Here is a 19,684-nt window from a genome sequence, read left to right on the forward strand (position 1 = left end):
ATATTTGCCAGTCTCATAGGTGGAAGTTGTATATTTTAATTTGTCTTTTTTTTTCTTGCTGGTGAGGTTAAGTATCTCTCCGGTTACTTACCTTCCGTTTGTACAAGAACTGTAAATTGTATATCCATATCATTCGTCAGTTTTCTGTCACGTTTTTTCTTACCAACTTACGTGGGCTGTTTGTGCCATTTGGGGCAGCAATATCCGTGGAAATATGATGTGAGCCACGTAGGCAGTTTTGTTTTCTCACAGCCATATGTTAAAAATAAGGATACTAATTTTAATAGCATTTTGTTTAACTCAATGTATTTCCCAATTTTTTAAATACGTAATCAGTATAAAGACATCATGAGTGAGATGTTTTACGCTTTGCTTATACTAAATCTTGGAAATCTAGTGGTCAGTTTATACTTATAGTACACCTCAACTTTTACTCATCACTTTTTTTTACGGTTTATTTATTTTATAGAGAGAGTGTGAGTGGAGGTAGGGGCAGAGGGAGAGAATCACAAACGGAACTCCTGCTGAGCTCAGAGTCCCACACGGGGCTTAATCCCATGACCCTTGAGATCATGACCTGAGCCAAAAATCACAAGTCAGCCACCTAACCAACTGAGCCACCCAGGGTCCCCTGGTTTTTTGACTCTTTAAATGGTTGAAAGAACTCCAACAATAATAATTTCATGACATGAATATTACGTGACATTTTTAAAAACATGAAATTCATATTTCAGTATCCATAAATACAGCTTTATTGGAACGGTCACACCCATTTGTTGATTAACAGAGTCATTTGCCAACTGATTTTTTATTCAGTGTTAAATTCCCGTGTATGTCTTATCTCCCCCTTAGCGCTGTCTGCTCCTAAGCCGGCAGCCCCCTGAGCGACAGCTTCGTCATCTCACTGCTGGGCCTCGTCCCCACTGTTAATCTGCCTCTTCTGCATTCTTTGCTCAGATGTGTCTCATCTCAAATAGACTTGGAGAATCGTATATTTCTTTCTGAACCCCTGCCACACCCCATCTTAACAGCGTATTTATTAGAATTGCATGGAATTTATAGACTAATTTAGGGAGTTTAAAACCTAGTTTTGGTAAAACACTGAGTATTTTTTCAGTCTTTGAAAGTATTTTGAATTCATTTGTATTAGAAATCTGTCATCTCTGCTACAGCACGAGATAATACTTTTTGTCTTGTTGAAAGCCGGTCAATTTTAAATCGGCTTTTGAAAGCTGTGATTCCTTTTCACAATCTCACTGAGCAACTGAGGCTGATAATTCATTATTCTAGAAAAGCATATCTTAGAACTCTGACCTCTTGATTCCGAACTCTTTGAGATAGAAGCATTTTTTTTTTTTTGGTCAAAGAATCCTGTAAAGTCCTTTCAGTTCGCGTGACCTGGCCTCTGCTTACCCTTCCAGCCTCCTGTCCTTCATCTCCCTATTCTGATAGTCAGCTCGGACCTGCTCCACTGCCAGAGCTTTTCTCCTCGCAGCGCAGGCACCAGCAGGAAGGCTGACACGCACGAGTCAGCGCACGTCCATTAGCGGTCAGCGGAGCTGAGCTGGGTTTGCCCTGGCGCTAAGCTGTGTGCGTGTCTAAAAATCCATAAGCAGAAGAGCTTCTCTCATTGAAAGTCCCGAACAGCATGATGAACGGTGCCAAACCTCTCCTCTGCCCACTGGCATTTTTACTACCCTTGTTTGGTGGACTCGAGCATCCTCACTTGGAGCTAGCCCGCTCTCCCAGTAACCTCCTTAAGTTGTACTGGTTGCCAGTAAGTGGTTTCTTTACTTCTCGGGTGTTTGTCCTTCTTGAGCATCCACTGTCTTTTCATCTTTACTCGTTGTTTCTCCAGAGATAGGTATTCAATCCTGTGATCTTTGATCTTTACAATGTCTGATACGTAACGATGAAATAGTGTGCAGTCGTTATACGTGTGCTGAATAAATGAATGGCGTAAGATGGGGTTATAGTTTGTTTTGTTCTGTTCCTGAAACACGTGTCACTCCTACAAAATGGGGACTCTAGGCAGCCAAGTATTTAAGACCACTCCTAGGATTCTGTCTACTTAAAGAGGGCCTTAGTTGAACCCTCTAGTGGAGAAGAGTGAGAAGCTTCCAAGTAATCAAAATTTGGAGAGTGGTGAACTTTAAATTAGCTGAGTCCAAGCAGAGCACCTTGAACTTGGAGTTACTAGTTGCCAAACTGAAATTATTGAAGTATAGTCATTTAGGGGTGTCTGGGTGATTCGATTGACTGGGCGACGTATTTTTGATTCCGGCTGGGTCATGATTTCGGGATCCTGAGATCGAGCCCCATGTCAGGCTCTGTGCTCAGTGGGGAGTCTGCTTGAGATTCTCTCTCTCCCTCTGCCCTTCCCCCTCACTCGCTCACTTGCTCTCCAAGAAAATAAATAAATCTTTAAAAAGAATTTTCTTTAAGTAGAGTCATTTAATCAAAAGAACATTAAATAATATCATATTTAATAAGAAACATTCTATATTTTTAACCACCACAAATTTAAATTGCTCAAGTTTTTCTAACTCATAATATTGGCTGATACAGTGTGGTGAGAACTGCCATCTGTTCTCGCAGCCTGGGTAGATGAGCGTATGGTAATTGTACTTTCCTTTTTAGAAAATTAAGCTTTAAGTTTAACTCAGTCTTTATTCCCAGATTCTACAGTGAATGTTAATAAGCCATCAATTACTCTGGTATCAAAAACCCAATACTTTTTATTTTAAATACTCAGAGTGGGTTGTTTAGATTACAAGATTACTAAATCTGTTGAAGAGATATTATCTTGTATATTGTTTCTGGTGTTCACACTTTGTTGTTTGGCCGTAGGTACACATGAGAGATCAAGAAATTGCTACTACAGCGAAAGACCTGGAAATGAGACATCTGGAACTCGAATCACAAAAAAGACTTTATGAAAAGGTATAAATCACCTGTTTGCAGCATGAGATAAGCAGGGCTTATACAAACTCTTTTTAGATTGTATTTATTCGTGACTTAATGTTCATCTCTTTTGGTTTTTGTGGGGTTTTTTTAAAGATTTTATTTATTTGACAGAGAGATCGTGAGTAGGCAGAGAAGCAGGCAGAGAAAGAGGGGAAGCAGATTCCCTGCTGAGCAGAAAGCCTGATGCAGGGCTCGATCCCAGGACCAAAGCTTAACCCGCTGAGCCACCCCGGCTCCCCTGGGTTTTTTTTTTTTAGTTTGTTTGTTTTTTTAAAGCAGAATATAGTGTCATCCAGGATTGTAAGGTAGCCAAAATGTCTGAACGTACAGTTTGTTGTAATTCTTTAATTCATGCTTCTCTTAGCGACTTAGTCTAGTGTCTGAGGTACCAGATGTAAGCCCCAGATTTTGCTTCATGATTTTCTACCAAGTTACTAAGTTTTCCTGTATCCGTGTGATAGTGAGTACAAAATTAGCCCAGTACTTGATAAGGATCTTCGTAAGTAAGGTAAATGAGATAAGAGCTGTAAAGGACTTTAAATTTGAATCTGCTGGAAATAGATTATCAAGGACCTACTTAGAATATATAATTTAGCTTCCACGATGCTGGAAAAAGGAATTTTGTTAATATAAATATTTATTATTTGGAAAAAGCATTTTGTTCTTCATTCATTTAACATGGAAACCATAAGTTTTCACTTCCTTCAGCCCTCTTTTAAAGTGAGACTTCGAAGTTGGTGAGAACTGCAAATATGTAACAGGTAACAAATGATTGTTACTTACATTCAAAAAGATTTAAAACCTATGGCATCCTTTCATATCTGTAACACTTTTTAAGTTCCATACTGAACGACTTCTAGAACTGAGCCAGCAATTTACACCGCAGCTCAGTCTCCTGTGATTTTGAATTAGATTCAATTCATTTGGACCAAACCTAAGATTACTTTTTACTGTCTTTTCTTTGGCGGAGGTAGGTGGTAGCCCCAATGGGGCATGGTGTCAGAATCAACAGAAAATTTGCAAGAAAAATACTAAGAATTTTCAAATAGGTTTCTCTCAGATTCTCAGGTATTAGCATGTTGGTAAATTGGCATTAACCTTCTCTGTCTCTGTATGTACCTGGACACATGTAGATACATTTTTTTTTTCTGAACTTTTTAAGAGAAAGTTGCAAACCTGATGCCCTTTTCCCCCTAAATGCTTCAGCATATATTTCCTAAAACCAAGGCATCCTAATCACATGACCACAGAACAATGATCAAAATCATGAAATGAGCACATTATTGTTATCCAATATATAAGCCTTATTCAGATGTTATCAGTTGTGGTAAGACTGTCCTTTAGAGCAAAAGAAAATCTCAGATAATCTGCTTTCTCAGTTGTCATGTCTCTTTAGTCTCCTTTATGTTGGCACCACTCCTGAGTCTGTCTTTGTATTTTATAACATTGATATTTTTGAAGAATCCGGCCAGGTATTTTGTAGTGTTCCTCAGCATTTGTCTGTTGTTTCCTCACGGTAAGGTTCAGCTTATGTGCTTTGGGCAGGAATGCCCCAGAAGCAATGCCGAGTTTCTTCCTGTGGATCATTATCATTTTTGCCCTCTTCTGAGGAAAGTATTCATTAAGCAAACAGGTTAGAGAAGACCAAGCCTGCTTAACAAAACTAACTTATAAATTCCTGAACATTATCAGGTCCGTTAGATTCAGATGTGCAACTCCTGGCTTTTTCATCAGTTTTAGTAATTAATACTTTATCTGCCAAACTTAGCTCTCAACATCAGTTTGATTAACTGCATCTATTTGTAAACAAATTATATCCCAGTAAACAGACAATATTGTGGTGACCTCTATTGAAAATATATGCCCAATATTCCATATATATCTAATTTGAATAAAAATTTTTTTAACAAAAGAAAAAAATGAAGCACAAACAAATAAGCACATACTGACCTCTGATCCAGATTCCATCCCCTTCCTCTCCTTGAACCCTGGTTCCTCAAGTCCAGTTTCAGCCTCTGTCTCCATCTCTCTTTCAGGCACATGTACCTTCTCCTTGGCCTAGGACCATCCTTGCCAAGACTGTGATGATTAAATGAGTTAATGTCTATATGTCAGTGACAGGAGACCCCAAGACTACCCTCTGGTTCAGTGATTTGCTAGAAGGACTCACAGATCTCAGGAAAAGCTGTTACACTCATTGTTATGGTTTATTACATCAAAGGGATACAGTGTAAACTCAGGGAAGGTAGGGGGCGCCCGGCTGGCTCAGTCAGTGGAGCCCGTAGCTCTTGATCTCGGGGTCATGAGTTTGAGCCCCGTGAGGGGTGTAGAGATTACTTAAACAGCAACAACGGAACGCCTTGGCAAAGGTAAAAGGCACATAGGGCAGAACCCAGGAGAGACCAGCACAAGCTTCCCCTTGTCCTCTCCCAGTGGAGTCAAACGGTGCCTGATTTTGCCAGGAGAGATGCACGACAGCGCATGGCGAGTTTTGCCAACAGGCAGGCTCACTCGAGTCTCAGCATCCAGGGTTTTATCAGGCGTCAGTCCCGCAGGCATGCAGGATGCACAGTACTTACTTGCTCTGAGAGGTCAGGCTGATACGGTGCGTCCTGTGGCTCCTACCAGAAGTCACGTGATTAGCACGAACTACCTGGCAGAGCCCAAGGGCCCAGGCCTACAAAGACACTCTTATCAGGCAGGGGAGTCAAGGGCTAATCTTTTCATTGGAATGTGCACCTCTTTATGGAGTAGCTAAAATTCTATATTCTGCGTTTCTTTTTTACTTAAATCCTTTTTGCAAATGACTACATATCTTGGTAGTTGTCATTCGTAATAGATATTAACGAACCATAACTTATTTAAATGTTTTTTTCTATTGTTGGATGTTTAAGTGCTTTACAGTTTGTGGCTATAAGCTTCTTCATACATATATCTTCTCTGCATATAATTGGAAAACATTTTTATTTTCCATTATGAAGGTAATCATGTTACCAGTAGATAATGAGAAAAGTGGAAATAAATCCCTAAATTGAGAAGTAACTACTGATATCATTAATAAGGATAAGTGAGATTATTTAGTACACACAATTGATATTTTGCTTTTTTAACTTAAATTTTCATGAATACTGTTTGCTCTCCTTCTCTTCAACCACGGTACTCATTAGCACTTCCATCCCCAGTCCCCTGACCCTGGCAACCACTTATATACTGTCTTGATGGATTTGCCTATTCTGACATTTTGTTTAAATGAAATCATACAATGTATAGTCTTTTGTGCCTGGCGTCTTTCACATAGCATTTTGTGTTCAAGTTTTGTCCCTGTAGCGGTATGAGCAAGTACTTCCTTCCTTTTTGTGGCTGAATAATGTTCCATTGTAAGGATAAGACCACATTTTGTTTATCCAAATATCAATTGGTAGATATTTGGGGTGTTTCCACCTTTCGGCTCTGATGAGTTGTCCTGCTGGGAATATTCATGTACAACTTTTTGTTTGAACATGTATTTTCAGTTTTCTTATATTTGTACCTAGGAGCGTAGAGTTCTAATTTCTCCACATCCTTGTGAACAATCGTTATAATCTGTCCTTTTGATTATCGCCGTTATGACTGAGCGTGAAGTGGTATCCTGTGGTTTTGATTTGCTTTTTTTCTAATGGTTAATGGTGCTAGTCCACGTGGTGATGCTTTCCTATGTTTATTGGCCATTCTTGTATCTTCTTTGGAGAACATGTGGTTAATGTCTACTCAGAGTACGTAGAGCCATACTTTGGGTTTTTAATATCTTGTGTAATTTTTTGTTGAAAACAGGATATTTAAATAGTGAAGTGTGGCAGTTCTGAAAATCAGATTCTCCCCCTTCCTCAGGGTTTTCTTGTCTCTTTACTTAGTGGCTTGTCTGAATTAATTCTGTAAAGATTAATTTATGGAATGAAATTAAAGTCGTAACCAGACAGAGACTTCCATACTTGCCTTGAACCAGTAAGCTTCTAGTCATGGCCAGTGGGCTCTGTGTGCATTACATTGGGGCATGCCTTCAGTACTTAGCTCCGTAGTTTACAGCTCTGTCTTACACTTTGCCTCCTGACCGTGCAGTACCTCAGTACACCAGACTGGACAGCTCAGGACCTTCTCGGATCTGAGCATTCACATAACCCTTGCTAAGTGCACAGCCTTACACATGCATATAGACTTTTAGGGTTCCAGGAATCTATCCGAGCTTTTCAAAGTCCCCTGCAGACATCTAATTCTCCAATTTTTCCTGTAAAGCCTTTTGATTAACTTGTGGTTTGCATTGTGGTCCCCTACCTCAGGCAGCCAAGATACTCAGCAGTTTGCTCTGATGTTTTTCAGCAAATGCCCCCAGGGAAAAGGCTGTTCAAAGGAGTGAGTTCTGAGGATACATAAGGACCGCCGTGGGAATGGGTCCTTCCAGAGCCACCGCATAGGTCAAATGGTGACAGTCATCTGGGAATGGGAGTTTTCTACTTTTCCAACTCCATTTTTCCCCCCTCCCATTGGCTGTCAGGCTACTGGTTTTCAAGCCTAAGGAAGAGTTTAGGGGTGGGGTGAAACTTGGGATAGTGCTAGTTAAAAATGCCCTAAGGGTTACTCTTCTTACCAAGATTCAGCCATTTTTATGAGTAAATGCTCCCCAAATTGCTACAAGCCTTTAGTGAATTTCCGGAGTTCTGAAAAAGTTGGTCATTCCATGTTCTCAATACTTTTTAGGATGAGAGAATTTTCAGGGGTCCTTTCTTGTGTTTTCAGGGACGTCACTGCTGTTTACTTTTTACTTTGAAAATCAGATAACAGTTTTTTATTTGTGTGTTAGTATTCTAGGGGAAAAAAGTGCCATTTTGTGTTCTAGCATTATTATATAGATTTGTGATTTTTTTTTTTACAATTGATTTTTTTTTTTTAACAGAATCTTACTAGAAATCAGGAAGCTGTTGCAAAAGAAATGAGAGAAGATGCAGATGCCTTTAGACGAAAAGTGGATCTTGAAGAACACATATTTCATAAATTGATAGAAACAGATCAGACTCAAAACCAAAAAACTCAGAAGGTAAAAATATGGGAAATTTAGTATATATAGAGAGGGGGACATTTTCATCTGTCATCCTGTTATGAAGCATTTCTTTTCCCCTGCCCTGCCCCTCTGCTTCTGTCATCCTTTTAAAAGAAGAAATTCAAGATTAAACTTAAAACCTGCATTAATTGATTTCTTTGCTTCAGTGATCACAATTCCTAGAATCTCACATTAGTTTTAGAGGTTACTCACACCACATGTGTCTTTTATACTCTCTGAGAATTTATTTTTATTATTTTTTTAAAAGCCTTTTTTTTTTTTTTAAGATTTTATTTATTTATGAGAGGGGGGCGGGGGAGAGAGCGGCAGACAGAATGGCAGGCAGAGGCAGAGGGAGAAGCAGGCTCCCTGCTGAGCAAGGAGCCCGATGTGGGACTCGATCCCAGGACGCTGGGATCATGACCTGAGCCAAAGGCAGCCGCTTAACCAACTGAGCCACCCAGGCGTCCCACTCTCTGAGAATTTAAAGACTTAGGAGAAAGTACAAGGGAAATGGTAACTTTAGAGGTACTGACCTACTATGTTATGTCTCAGAAATTGTCCCTGAGCAGATTAGTTGCAAAACATCAGGTCTTTGCTGTGTATATAAGCCAGCATTTCCAAAGTGTATTCTGTAGAATATTAATAACTATTACTCAGTAAAATGGGGAGCGGCAAGTAAGTGTTGGAAGTGCTATTTAAAGTTGGGTTTTTTCCCTGCCACATTTGAGGATATGGTACATTGTGACTCTTTAAGAAAATTTCCCAAACTTCCTTTCTAGAGTATCTGCGGAGCTCCCTTTCAGAAACGCTGGCTTAAGTGAATTGAAACAGAATGTGGGAACTTCAGAAAAGAACTTGCTCTGTTACCCAGTTAGCAAAATGCTAAATGGGTCTGCGGCCAGGCCTGGCCCTGGTCCAAAAGCCAGGAATAGTGTAAGATCTCCCTCCCTTCTGTTCAACCACAGTCCCTTAGGGGTTCCCCCCAGAATAGCCCACCATTTATTTTTCCTTGAAGGCTTTTGTCCAGTCTGTAAGAATGAGCTCTTCTGACTCCTTTTCAAAAGGTTGAAAGAGGGAGATTGTTCAATCTCACTCATTGCTTAGCCTCGAAATTCTCAACCTTGACTATGTATGCCTTAGAACCACCTTTGTGAAAGTTCCAGTATCCTTGGGACGCCTGGGTGGTTCAGTGGGTTAAGCGTCCGCCTTGCACATAGACTTTTAGGGTTCCAGGAATCTATCAGAGTTTTTCAAAGTCCCCTGCAGACATCCAATTCTCCAACTTTTTCTATAAAGCCTTTTGATTAACTTGTGGTTTGCACTGTGGTTACGAGGTTATGATTCCAGGGTTCTGGGATGGAGCCCCGCATCGGGCTCCCTGCTCAGTGGGGAGCCTGCTTCTCCCTCTCCCTCTGCTTGTTCTCCCTCTCTCTGTGTCAAATAAATAAATCTTCAAAAAAAAAAAAGTTCCAATATCCTGCCACCCGAGGGATTGATATATTCGTTTGTGTTGGGTCCTGGACACCACAGTTTGCTTTAAACACTGTGAGGTGATTCTAATGTGCAACCAAGGTTACAAACCTTGGGGTGCTTGGGTGGCTCAGTCAGTTAAAGGTTGACTCTTGGTTTCAGCTCAGGTCCTGATCTCTTGGTCATGAGATCAAGCCCTGGCCCAGGCTCCGTACCGGGTCTGCTTAAGATTCTCCCCCTCTGCCCCTCCTGCTGCGACCTCTTTCTTTCTCTCTCTCTCCAATAAATAAATAAATCTTAAAGAAAAACAAAAAACAAAAAACCACCCTAGACACGTGGATGCATTGAACAGATATACTGTATTTTCTATATAGTCTGACCTTGTTTCTGAAATTTGCAAATATTTCTTAGTTAATTGAAGAAAATTTGGCAGAAGCTGAACAAGCGTGTCTGAATGCCGACTGGCGAATTGAGGCTCTACGTAAACAAAGATGTGATGATCTGCAGCGCCACGAGTGTTACCGGGAAGTGGCCAGACTCCTTCGGGAAAACAGAAGGACCGAAACAGAAGTAGTAGACGCGATGATGGGGGAGGAAGCTAGAAAGGTCAGAATCGTGTCACACATTTTTTTGTTACTCCTCATTTAAATTTTGAAAGTTTAGGGGCCCCTGGGTACTGGTTAAGCCTCTGCCTTCGGCTCAGGTCATGATCCCAGGGTCCTGGGATCAAGTCCCGCGTCTGGCTCTCTGCTCAGCAGGGAGCCTGCTTCCTCCTCTCTCTCTGCCTACTTGTGATCTCTCTCTGTCAAATAAATAAATAAAATCTTAAAAAAAATTTTTTTTTGAAAGTTTACATAATCAAATGACAAAAATTAGAATTCTTTCCCTAAAGAAGAATGAAAGGATTTGAGGAGCCAACTAGGAGTTTATGTCCCATCACACAGATGTCCCCTCCGGTTGATCCCATGAGCGTCTCTGGTGCCCACACGCTGCAGATCTTATCACGGACACGCAGACTTCCCTGAGGACACGGAAGAACTAGGGAGAGATCAGGAACCAGAGAACTGGGCCTAGTTCCTTCCTCTTCATGCTGCTCTGTCGTGCTGTCTCTCCCAAAAGCTTTTTATAATGTATTTCCTTCAGGTCACTCTTCTTTTCATTTCCATGCTACCCCAGCTGAAGGACACGTGGCCCTGTCTGATCACACTTTGAGTCAAGGACAGGGAGCAGTGGGGGCGATGCCCGCTGAGGCTCCCCAGGAAAGTCATGGTGGAGGCCCACGTCTTGAGGATTCCTGACATTGGCCCCCGACTGTGCCATGTCAGGTGTTGCTGGATGAGGGGGGAAATGGTGTATTTGCGAGTGGGCTCAGAATCACTGTGAGGGCTTTTCCTGGTACACAGAGGTGCATCTTTGTATCTGCTGTCCCGGGTTCTAAAGCTTGACTACTGTGTGGCCTTGAAATCACTCAGACTCTCTCTCCTCTTCAGTAACAGGAAAGGACTGGATTTCTGTGGTCCTTCCTGGCCCTAACGATTCTTTAAGTTTTGTTATTTCATGCATTAGCATTTTTATAACATAAAAATTACATGTGTGTTTGGATGCGAGAGTTGTAGCATAGAACACCGATGAACTTAAGGAGTTGTAGGATATCTTAACTGCATTATTTTTGTTACCCTTGGGCTAATTTCAAGATAATCACTTTCTCACTTTAGGAAAAAGAAAGTCGGGGTTCATAGAAATTCCTTGATGTCCCTGTAGTCAGCATGTGTACTGGAGCTAGGCAGATTTTATTAAGGGATAGGTTCAAATTAAATAAGACAGTTGTCATGTATTTTAAAAACGAGCTTAATCCCACAAGATCTGCCATGTATTCAAAGGACTTGTTATTTCAAAGACAGTGGGCTCCTGTCTGTGTGCCGTGTGGTCCGCTGACGTCCTCATGGGTGGCACGTGAGAAGTGCCTCTACCCTCGAGGTCCAAGGCAGGCACTCAGTTTACCCTAAAACCAAACAGATCCTGCGTGCCATGGGAATCCCAAAGGAAGTGGGGTAGAAAAGACAGATGGGGTTTATTCCACTGTCGAAACCGCCATTACCCCAACTTTTAGGTGATTTTTCTTTTCTTTCGTTTATTGTATTTAGTGGGAGGAAGCTAAAGAAAAAGACTTTCATTTGAAATCAGAAAAGAAAGCTTCGGCTCTCGCAGATGCATCCAGAAAGTGCTTTCTACAGAAAGAGACAAATGATGCTTTAGAACATGCCGGACATGGGTACAGGAAAGGTGAGTGTCCGTGAGTGCCTTTCTCTCCGTGCTGTCACAGACCCGTCACTGAGTGTGCTCTGCTGTTACAAGTCCCCAAGGTGTACGTCATTCACGTCAATGCTCAGCTGAAAGGTGACCACTAGTCGCCTTTTCATTGGTTGCTAGGACTCATTTTTTGTTTGTTTGTTTGTATGTTTGTTTTTAAAAACTCCGATCAAGAAAACTCTCACCCACGCTGTGTAGTTCTGTTTTATTCCCTGGTTCCATGGTCCTGGTTAACCTCCTTAATCTATGAGAATATGATTTGCTCCCAAAGTGCTTCTAGTTTCTTTTGGTAAAAATGTGTGCTTCGCTAACAGCTGGTCCTCAAAACAACAGCATAGCAAAGTAGCGCAAGCAGAGTCACTATAACTGTCAGGTTTTGGTGCCGGACTTGCAGTGGCATCAACTGTGAAAACCTAATTTACTTAGAATTCTTTAATCAAATGCAGTTACAATGAATTTTTATTTTACTACATTTTGCATCATTCCAGTCTTTTTTTTTTTTTTTTACTGTATATGGATTAACCTTTTTTTAGTAACAGTCTTACTGATAAATAATTCACATGCCATACGATTTTATGGTATTAAGTTGCCATATGTAAAAATACATATATATTCACGGAGTTGTGCAACCATCACTGTAATCAATTCTAGAACGGTTTTAGTGCCCAGAAGGAACCCTCTATGCATTTGCGGTCACTCCCCATTTCCCCTCCCCCCTCTCCCAGCCCCTGGCCACCTCGGATCAACATCCTGTCACTATAGATTTGAATGTTCAGGAAACGTCGTATAAATGGAATCACATCCTCTGGTCTTTTGTGTCTGACTTCTTTCACGTGGCGCGACGTTCTGAGGCTCGTCCGTGCATCAGCGTGTCACCCACCTGATGGCCAGTGGTCCACTGCAGACACCTTCCACTCTGAAATTTATCCATTTGTCGTCAGCTGATGAGCCCTGAGGCTCTGTCCACTTCTGGGCGTCTGTGAATAATGTCGCTGTGTGCCTGGCTTCTGTAATTCACACATTCGAAAAGTAGAAATGTAGGTTAGACGCCTTGGCGTTGAATTACGCGTACTTCTGAAACTCGTCATTAGCTCTCAGGCTCTAGATTCGGGTCCCGCGGACCACCCCCGGGGAGGGAGGGAGGCAAAGTCACTCTGCACAAAGCAGGTATTTCCCAGTGGCTCACAAGCGGCAGTAAGCAGGGGAGCTGCTGCCTGCCGGGGACCCTCTCACACTGCCCCCCTCCTCTAGACAGAAACGATGCTTGAGGCTGTTAGAGAAGCTGTGGCTTTAGAAACAGGAAAAAGGAGGAAACTGCAGCAGAAGTTTCCCCTTCTGTCTTCAGTCACCTTCCCGCTGGGTCTTCCCACCGTGCTGCCTGTTTTTATAACTTTACTAAATTTCACCAATGAGAGATAATTTGGCTAATAATCATCCATTTTTCAAAAGGCAAACGGCTACGGATTTGTCACTTTCTTAATCAGGGTGTATAAGTGAAATCAGTCATTTGCTCTTAACACTGGGAGATAATCAGTTGTAATTAGGAAAACAGCATTTTGACTTTTGATTGGCGGCGAGCGCCATTTGTTTGTGCCTCAGGGCCTAGAATGGAGGCACCAGGAAGTAGGAAACTGGTAAGAATCTGCCAGGGGCAGGTCATTTATTTAAAATTTTTAAAATGTCAGGGGGCCACCTGGCTGGCTCAGTCGGTTAAGTGTCTGACGGTTGATTTCGGCCCAGGTCATGATCTTGGGGTGCTGGGATCCAGCCCCACAGTGGGCTCTGTGCTCAATGGGTAGTCTGCCTGAGATTCTCCATCTCCCTCTGCCCTCCCCACACTCATGCTCTCCCCCAAATAAATCTTTTTTTTTTTTTTTTTAAGATTTTATTTATTTATTTGTCAGAGAGAGAGAGGAGCGAGAGTGAGCACAAGCAGACAGAGTGGTAGGCAGAGGCAGAGGGAGAAGCAGGCTCCCGGCTGAGCAAGGAGCCTGATGCGGGACTCGATCCCAGGACGCTGGGATCATGACCTGAGCCGGAGGCAGCTGCTTAACCAGCTGAGCCACCCAGGCGTCCCCCAAATAAATCTTTTTAAAAAATAAATAAAAATTTTGCTTAGTGTCAAATTTTTATTGCCAGGGAGGAAGAAATTCTTGCTATTTTCTAGAAAACAGGATCTTCTGGACAGTGTGAATGGCCCTTGCTACCCCTAAAATCCATGGTCCCTAAACTTAAATTGTAACTGAAAAGCCATGTCCTATAAAATGATATTAGCGCAGTTTTAAATGGGCGAAGGATTTGAATATACCGTTCTCCAACGAAGGTACAAATGGCCACAGTACACACACAAAAAGACGCTTAACCTCATCAGTCACTAGAGCCATACAAACCAAAACCATATGAGGAAAAAAAAATGTAAAAATACAAAAACAGAATGAGATAGTAGCGTGACTGTAATCCAACACAGCGAGTGTTGACAAGGGTCCTAGAGAAAAGGGGATGGTGCTGCAGGTTGTGCGAAGTGGCAGCCACTTTGGGAAATAGTCCGGCAGGTTCTCAGAAGGTCAAACACAAAGGGGTTATGTGACCCAGCAGTTGCGTACATGGGAGATGGGAAACGCGTCCATACAAAAACCCGTTCAGGAAAGTCGCAGCGTTGCTACCATAATAGCCGGGAAGTGTAAACAGCCTGGAGAGCCATCAGGCAAGGAATGGATCAACACAGATCCATATGGTGAAAACTTAGCTGGCAATAAGAAGGAACTAAGTACTTATTTATGCTGGAAATTGGAGGAACTTTGAAATCTCTGTACTAAGTCAAAGGAGCTAGACATCAAAGGATACATATCCTATGATTTTATTCGTATGGAATGTGTAGAACAGGCAAATCCATAGACACAAAAAGTAGGTTAGCAGTCTCACAGGGTTGGGAGGGTGACTACTGATGGGGAGCTTGGGGTGACAGAAATGTTCTAGAGTTAGTGGTGATGGTCGTGCAACTCTGAACACACTAAGAACACTGAACCGTACACTTTCAAGAGTGAATTTTATGGCATGTGGGTTCTATCTCAGTGAAACTGTTACTTTAAAAGAAAACATGAGTACATGGCTGTTACCAGGTGGGGACCAGGTTTCTAATTACTGGGTCTTTAAAAAAAAAACAAACGAACAGGTTTGGAGCATCGGGGAGCATACTTCAGAGGGAGGATTTCACAGTGTGGTGTTGGTTCCCAGACTAGGTGGCAGGAGCCCTGAGTCCTAGTGCCAGACTTATGGTAAATGAACACAGGCGTTTAAGTAAAGTTGGCCAGAGTCATGGATTTATTCAGAATTGGTGACTGGTCTTCAGTTTCCTCATTTGTAAAATGACAACATTATAGACCAGGTAGTCTTTAATTTTGTTCCAGTGCACCATTTTCTAGCCATTGATGGTTTGTGGGCCTCTCTGAGACTCTTCCCAGAAATATGCACAAGCACATAGACACACAGAATTTTCCTTTATTATTCTTGTGGGTTCCCCAACCAAAGCCTCCATGAACCCTGCTCATATAGGACAGAACTTGCTAGATGTAATAATCAATGGAAGAAAGTTGCCTGCCGTGGGGATTGTTAGACCAGCTGGAGAGAGCTCATGTACAGGATACTTAGAGATGTTACTGGAGAAGATAGAGGATAGGGACCTTCAGTGCCAGGCTCAGGAAGTGGGCCACGTCCTGTCTGCCACGCTGGCTACCCAGCAGAATGACCTGGAAACTCTACTGTTGGGCTCACCTCCTGGGTAAAGAACTCGGTGCCTGGGGTTAGAACGGAAGAATTTTAGTTTGTACCTTTTTAAAATTGTACTCTTAATACAAATTCAGCAAATAAATACTGATTTAAACTAATAAGAATCACCTTTGGGGCTTTAAAATACATTACATTAATAAGAATAAGTTGCAGTACAATAAGTACAGGAAAGAAACTTCAAATTTTTGCTTTATTCTTAATGTATTCAAATGTGTTACTATTAGCATTTATTATTTTTTTGTAAATTGCAGATTGTTTTTTAAAAACCCTTTTAAGGACCTCCCCAACAGTGGATTACTTTGGCAGATCTAGGATAGGAACTAGGAAGCTGGGTTTTTGTTTTAAAATTTTTCTGCTCAGCCAGTATTTGAAACACAGCTGTTGGCAGAGGGAACCATTCCGTGCTAGAAGTGATGTTCACACCATGGCCCTTCCGGAAGAGGAAGTAAACAGCCAGGGGCAGGACGGCTTTTGGGGGACAGATGATAGACAGGGGACAGTGAGATCTCAAATGTGGAAAGATCTGGAGAACCAGTATCAGATCAGCTGTGTGTGTAGTGAATGCCGGTTATCCTGCTTCTGCTGGAATGTTCGGGGCTGGCGAGCTCCCTACCTGATTCCACTTCTGCCAGTATTTTATTTACAAGCTCTGCCTCGTAACGTAAAATTGAATATGCCTTTTTTTTTTTTTTTTTTTAACTCCCTCATTAGAAACAGTTCTTTGGAGCAAACGCAGATTACTTGTACTACCTCTGCCACAGGACAGCCCTTCAGATGTTTGACAATGACCCTCACATCCCATGTCCTCACACCCGTTCAAATTAGTCATTTGGTAATCAGCCCCAAACAGTCTTAATGACTCATTGAGCTAAAACTGTGAGTTAAAACCATTAGCTGCAGCCCTTAAGACCAGGGAAAAGGCATCTTAATAAGTCAGTGTAACTCATTCTGGGCCTGACTCCTGGAAGCTCGGACCCTGTGATGGGAGTAGAAAGGAACAGTCAGGACTCTAGCTGGGCTGAAAAATAGAAAAAAGGACCTGGGTGTCTTCACTGAAAAGCCATAGGAGTTGGGGGAACGGTGAAAACATAGCCGAGGGACCAGTAAAACTTATGAGATGAGAGTGATCAAGGAACAGGGGGAGGCACCCTGCTCCGCTCACGGTTCTGGAAGTTTGCAGGGGCAGCCTGCCTCTCGCTGGTTCTCCCGTGCTCTCTATTGGCTCCATGAGGCCCTGCCCGCTGGTAGCTGCCAGGGGTGGGCCCTGGGGAGTTCTCATAATCTTGTCCAAGAAACATTTGGGATCTCTATCCTAACATCTCTGTTTTTGAGTGGTTTGTTTGTTTGTTGGCTCTTTGTTTTAGCTAAAGGTGTTTTTAAAATATGTCACCGAAACTTCAGCTCATAACTGCCCTTGCCCTGCCCTTGGAATGGGGACAATGCTCTTCCCAGAATAGAAATTGGGGACTTTTCATCCTTGGCAGATGTCATTTCCTGGGGACCATTTAGAATTCAAAAAGGCTCTCCACTCACTCCCAAACCTCTTCTGCATCTCCTCCCTGTTACAACAGCAGCGTCCAGGGACCAAAACGGACAGGTCGCCTCCAGCTGTCTGCCTCGAACCTCACAGCTAAATGACATTTTGGAAATGGATTCTTCAACATGCAGTGAGTTGATAAGCAAGCACTGTTTCTTCTCTCATTTACAATTTCACCTTCATCTAAGCAAGACTGTGGCTTGAATTGTATTTGCGCCATTCTGATGCCGTTTCTGCAGGGCGTGGGGATAATGGAAATCCTAAAATGGAGACAGCAGGGTTCTCCGCTCTTCCAGCTGGGGAAAAAAAAACTGGATCAGACCGAAACCAAGTAGAGAAAATTTGCCAGATGGATGGCACTGATGCGATTTCCTTTCTCTAATACTAGTTGTAGGTGCCTACACAAGTCTGTCACTAGCTAAAGTAATGATATTCACAACTAGGTTTTACACCCTCGTGGAAAGAAAATCTGAGCATTAGTTTTCAAAGCTATTGTGTATTTGAATTTTCTGAATGTTCTTCTGGACTGGGCTCTTTCCAGGAGCCACTGAAGACAGGGGTTTGCTGGGGGTGGGGGCGCTGTGATCCACAGCTGGGGCCACTCCCCGGGGACCCGCCCAAGACAAACAGCTTCATGCTGATTGGCCAACATTTGCTTCCCTGCAAGTTTTTATGTTTGCATAAAAGTTTGCATAAAAAATTTTATGTTTGGAAACCTGATACAGAAATACAGTCACAGCTTTAGCCCATAAAGGAGCTGAAGGTTTTCCCAATAAACTATTTGATTTCTTTTTAAAATGGGGGAGGGAACAAGGAACATTTTCAACAAAACTATCATATAGAAGAAACAGAATTTAACGAGATCTTTTGAGTTCCTTTAGAAGAACAGAGTCTTACACAGTGTCCTCTGAAGACAGGCTTTATAAGAAATATATCTAGTAATGAGTCGTGAGATTGCAGTGTTATAAATTTTTGCTGACTCATGCTCTATATGCATCTATAGATTCTGTGTCAGAATAGGAATTAAACCAAAAGTCATGCATAAGTTGAATGAAAGTACACGGAACTTTCAGCTGTTCTTTATTCTGACATGTCAGAACTTAAATTTTTAGTTAGATAATTCTAAATTAGAAAATCAAGTCAAGACATTTGGTAAGCTTAGGTATTTAGCAGCAAAACAAAACACAAAAGTGGGATTCCTGTGGAGGAAAATAGAGTTTTCAGAAATTGGAGCTGTTTGAATATGTAACTAAGTTTGAAAGAATTATATTTTTAAGGTCCTTTTTATTTTTTTCAGATTCCAGTGTTTACTAGCCCCTCAAACTCAGTATGAAATGTCTGTTGCACTTGGACACATTGTAATATTTTAATTGGACTCTCCCTTTGTTGGCCACTATGAAACCATTTGATTTATTTATTTTTATTTAGTCATTGGGAAAATAGTCTTGGTGTACTTTTCTAAATATTAATTTTGGCAACTTGGAGTGCTTTTTCTCACGATCTTTATTCTAGTGAGGGAACTGAGTGTTGCAAAGAACTCTCTCAGCCTCTCTTGGACATGATTTGTTCCTGATTCAAACAATTATTTATATCCCCCCAAATTAAAAACAAGTGCTACATAACCAAAAGCAAGTAAGTTCTCTGATAGCCTTCATTCAATTTTACCAGTAAGTATTTGGCTTTGTAACTGGAACAATGTAGGAAACAAGATGTTAGGCTTTTTCGTTCAAGATGTTTAACTTTTCAAATATTCATTTCATTATTGGGTTTTGGCAACGTATTTACCTTCAAAATACATGCTGTATCTAACATCGGAAAATTAAACTATTAATTTTACTCTTTTTTTGAAGTTTCTTTAAATCAAAGAAGAATGCAGTGGGACACCACGGAGCGGGATCTTATGGACAGAGTAAGAACTCTTCGCCAGAGACTCACCGCCCAGGCCCGCAACAGATGTCAGACACCTCATGTTTTGGCCACGTAGAGGGCTTGAGAGAGTCGGAGAGATACCTATTTTGCAATCAGTGACACTGATTTTTAGATTATTTATTTTATATCCCTACAGAGGGCAACTTTTTGTATAGGAAAAAAATGTGTGTATAAAAATTATGTGTACTATTTCATTCTGATGCTTTTGGCTTGTAAATGGCTTCTTGCACTTTTCATAATAAAAGGTTTTAAGCTCTTAGGGGCGCCTGGGTGGCTCAGTTGGTTAAGCGTCTGCCTTCGGCTCAGGTTGTGATCCTGGAGTCCCGAGATCGAGTCCCTTATATGGGCTCCCTGCTAAGTGGGGACTCTGCTTCTCCCTCTGACTGTCCCCCTTCTCATACTCTCTCTCTCTCTCTCAAATAAATAAATAAAATCTTTAAGAAAATTTTGTTTGAAGCTATTAAAGCTTGTTAGAGTCTTTCAGTTTGCAAGGACCCGCATAAACTTCTGACTTGAGTTGACGAGGGTTTATTTTAAAAGTAAATGGAGGGGCACCTGGGTGGCTCAGTGGGTTAAGCCTCTGCCTTCGGCTCGGGTCATGATCCCAGGGT

At 41.7% G+C, this 19,684-nt stretch overlaps 1 protein-coding gene across 5 annotated transcripts in view; it reads left to right on the top strand.

Annotated features, from left to right (window-relative positions):
- The window catches only part of TBC1D31 (TBC1 domain family member 31), a 68,758-nt gene extending 49,426 nt beyond the window's left edge, over positions 1-19,332 (top strand). For 4 of the 5 annotated variants that reach the window (XM_059395100.1, XM_059395103.1, XM_059395104.1 and 1 more), the window contains 6 exons: positions 2,851-2,943; positions 7,895-8,035; positions 9,923-10,117; positions 11,656-11,794; positions 17,179-17,274; positions 18,995-19,332. In XM_059395100.1, coding sequence (XP_059251083.1) covers positions 2,851-2,943; positions 7,895-8,035; positions 9,923-10,117; positions 11,656-11,794; positions 17,179-17,274; positions 18,995-19,128 — 798 coding nt within the window. In that variant the 3' untranslated portion in view covers positions 19,129-19,332. The remainder of the gene's footprint in view (positions 1-2,850; positions 2,944-7,894; positions 8,036-9,922; positions 10,118-11,655; positions 11,795-17,178; positions 17,275-18,994) is intronic. The other variant, XM_059395101.1, reaches the window with a different exon arrangement.
- The last annotated feature ends 352 nt before the right edge of the window (positions 19,333-19,684 follow it).

Source organism: Mustela nigripes, chromosome 3 (genome assembly GCF_022355385.1).
Source record: "Mustela nigripes isolate SB6536 chromosome 3, MUSNIG.SB6536, whole genome shotgun sequence".
Classification (NCBI taxonomy): Eukaryota; Metazoa; Chordata; class Mammalia; order Carnivora; family Mustelidae; genus Mustela; species Mustela nigripes.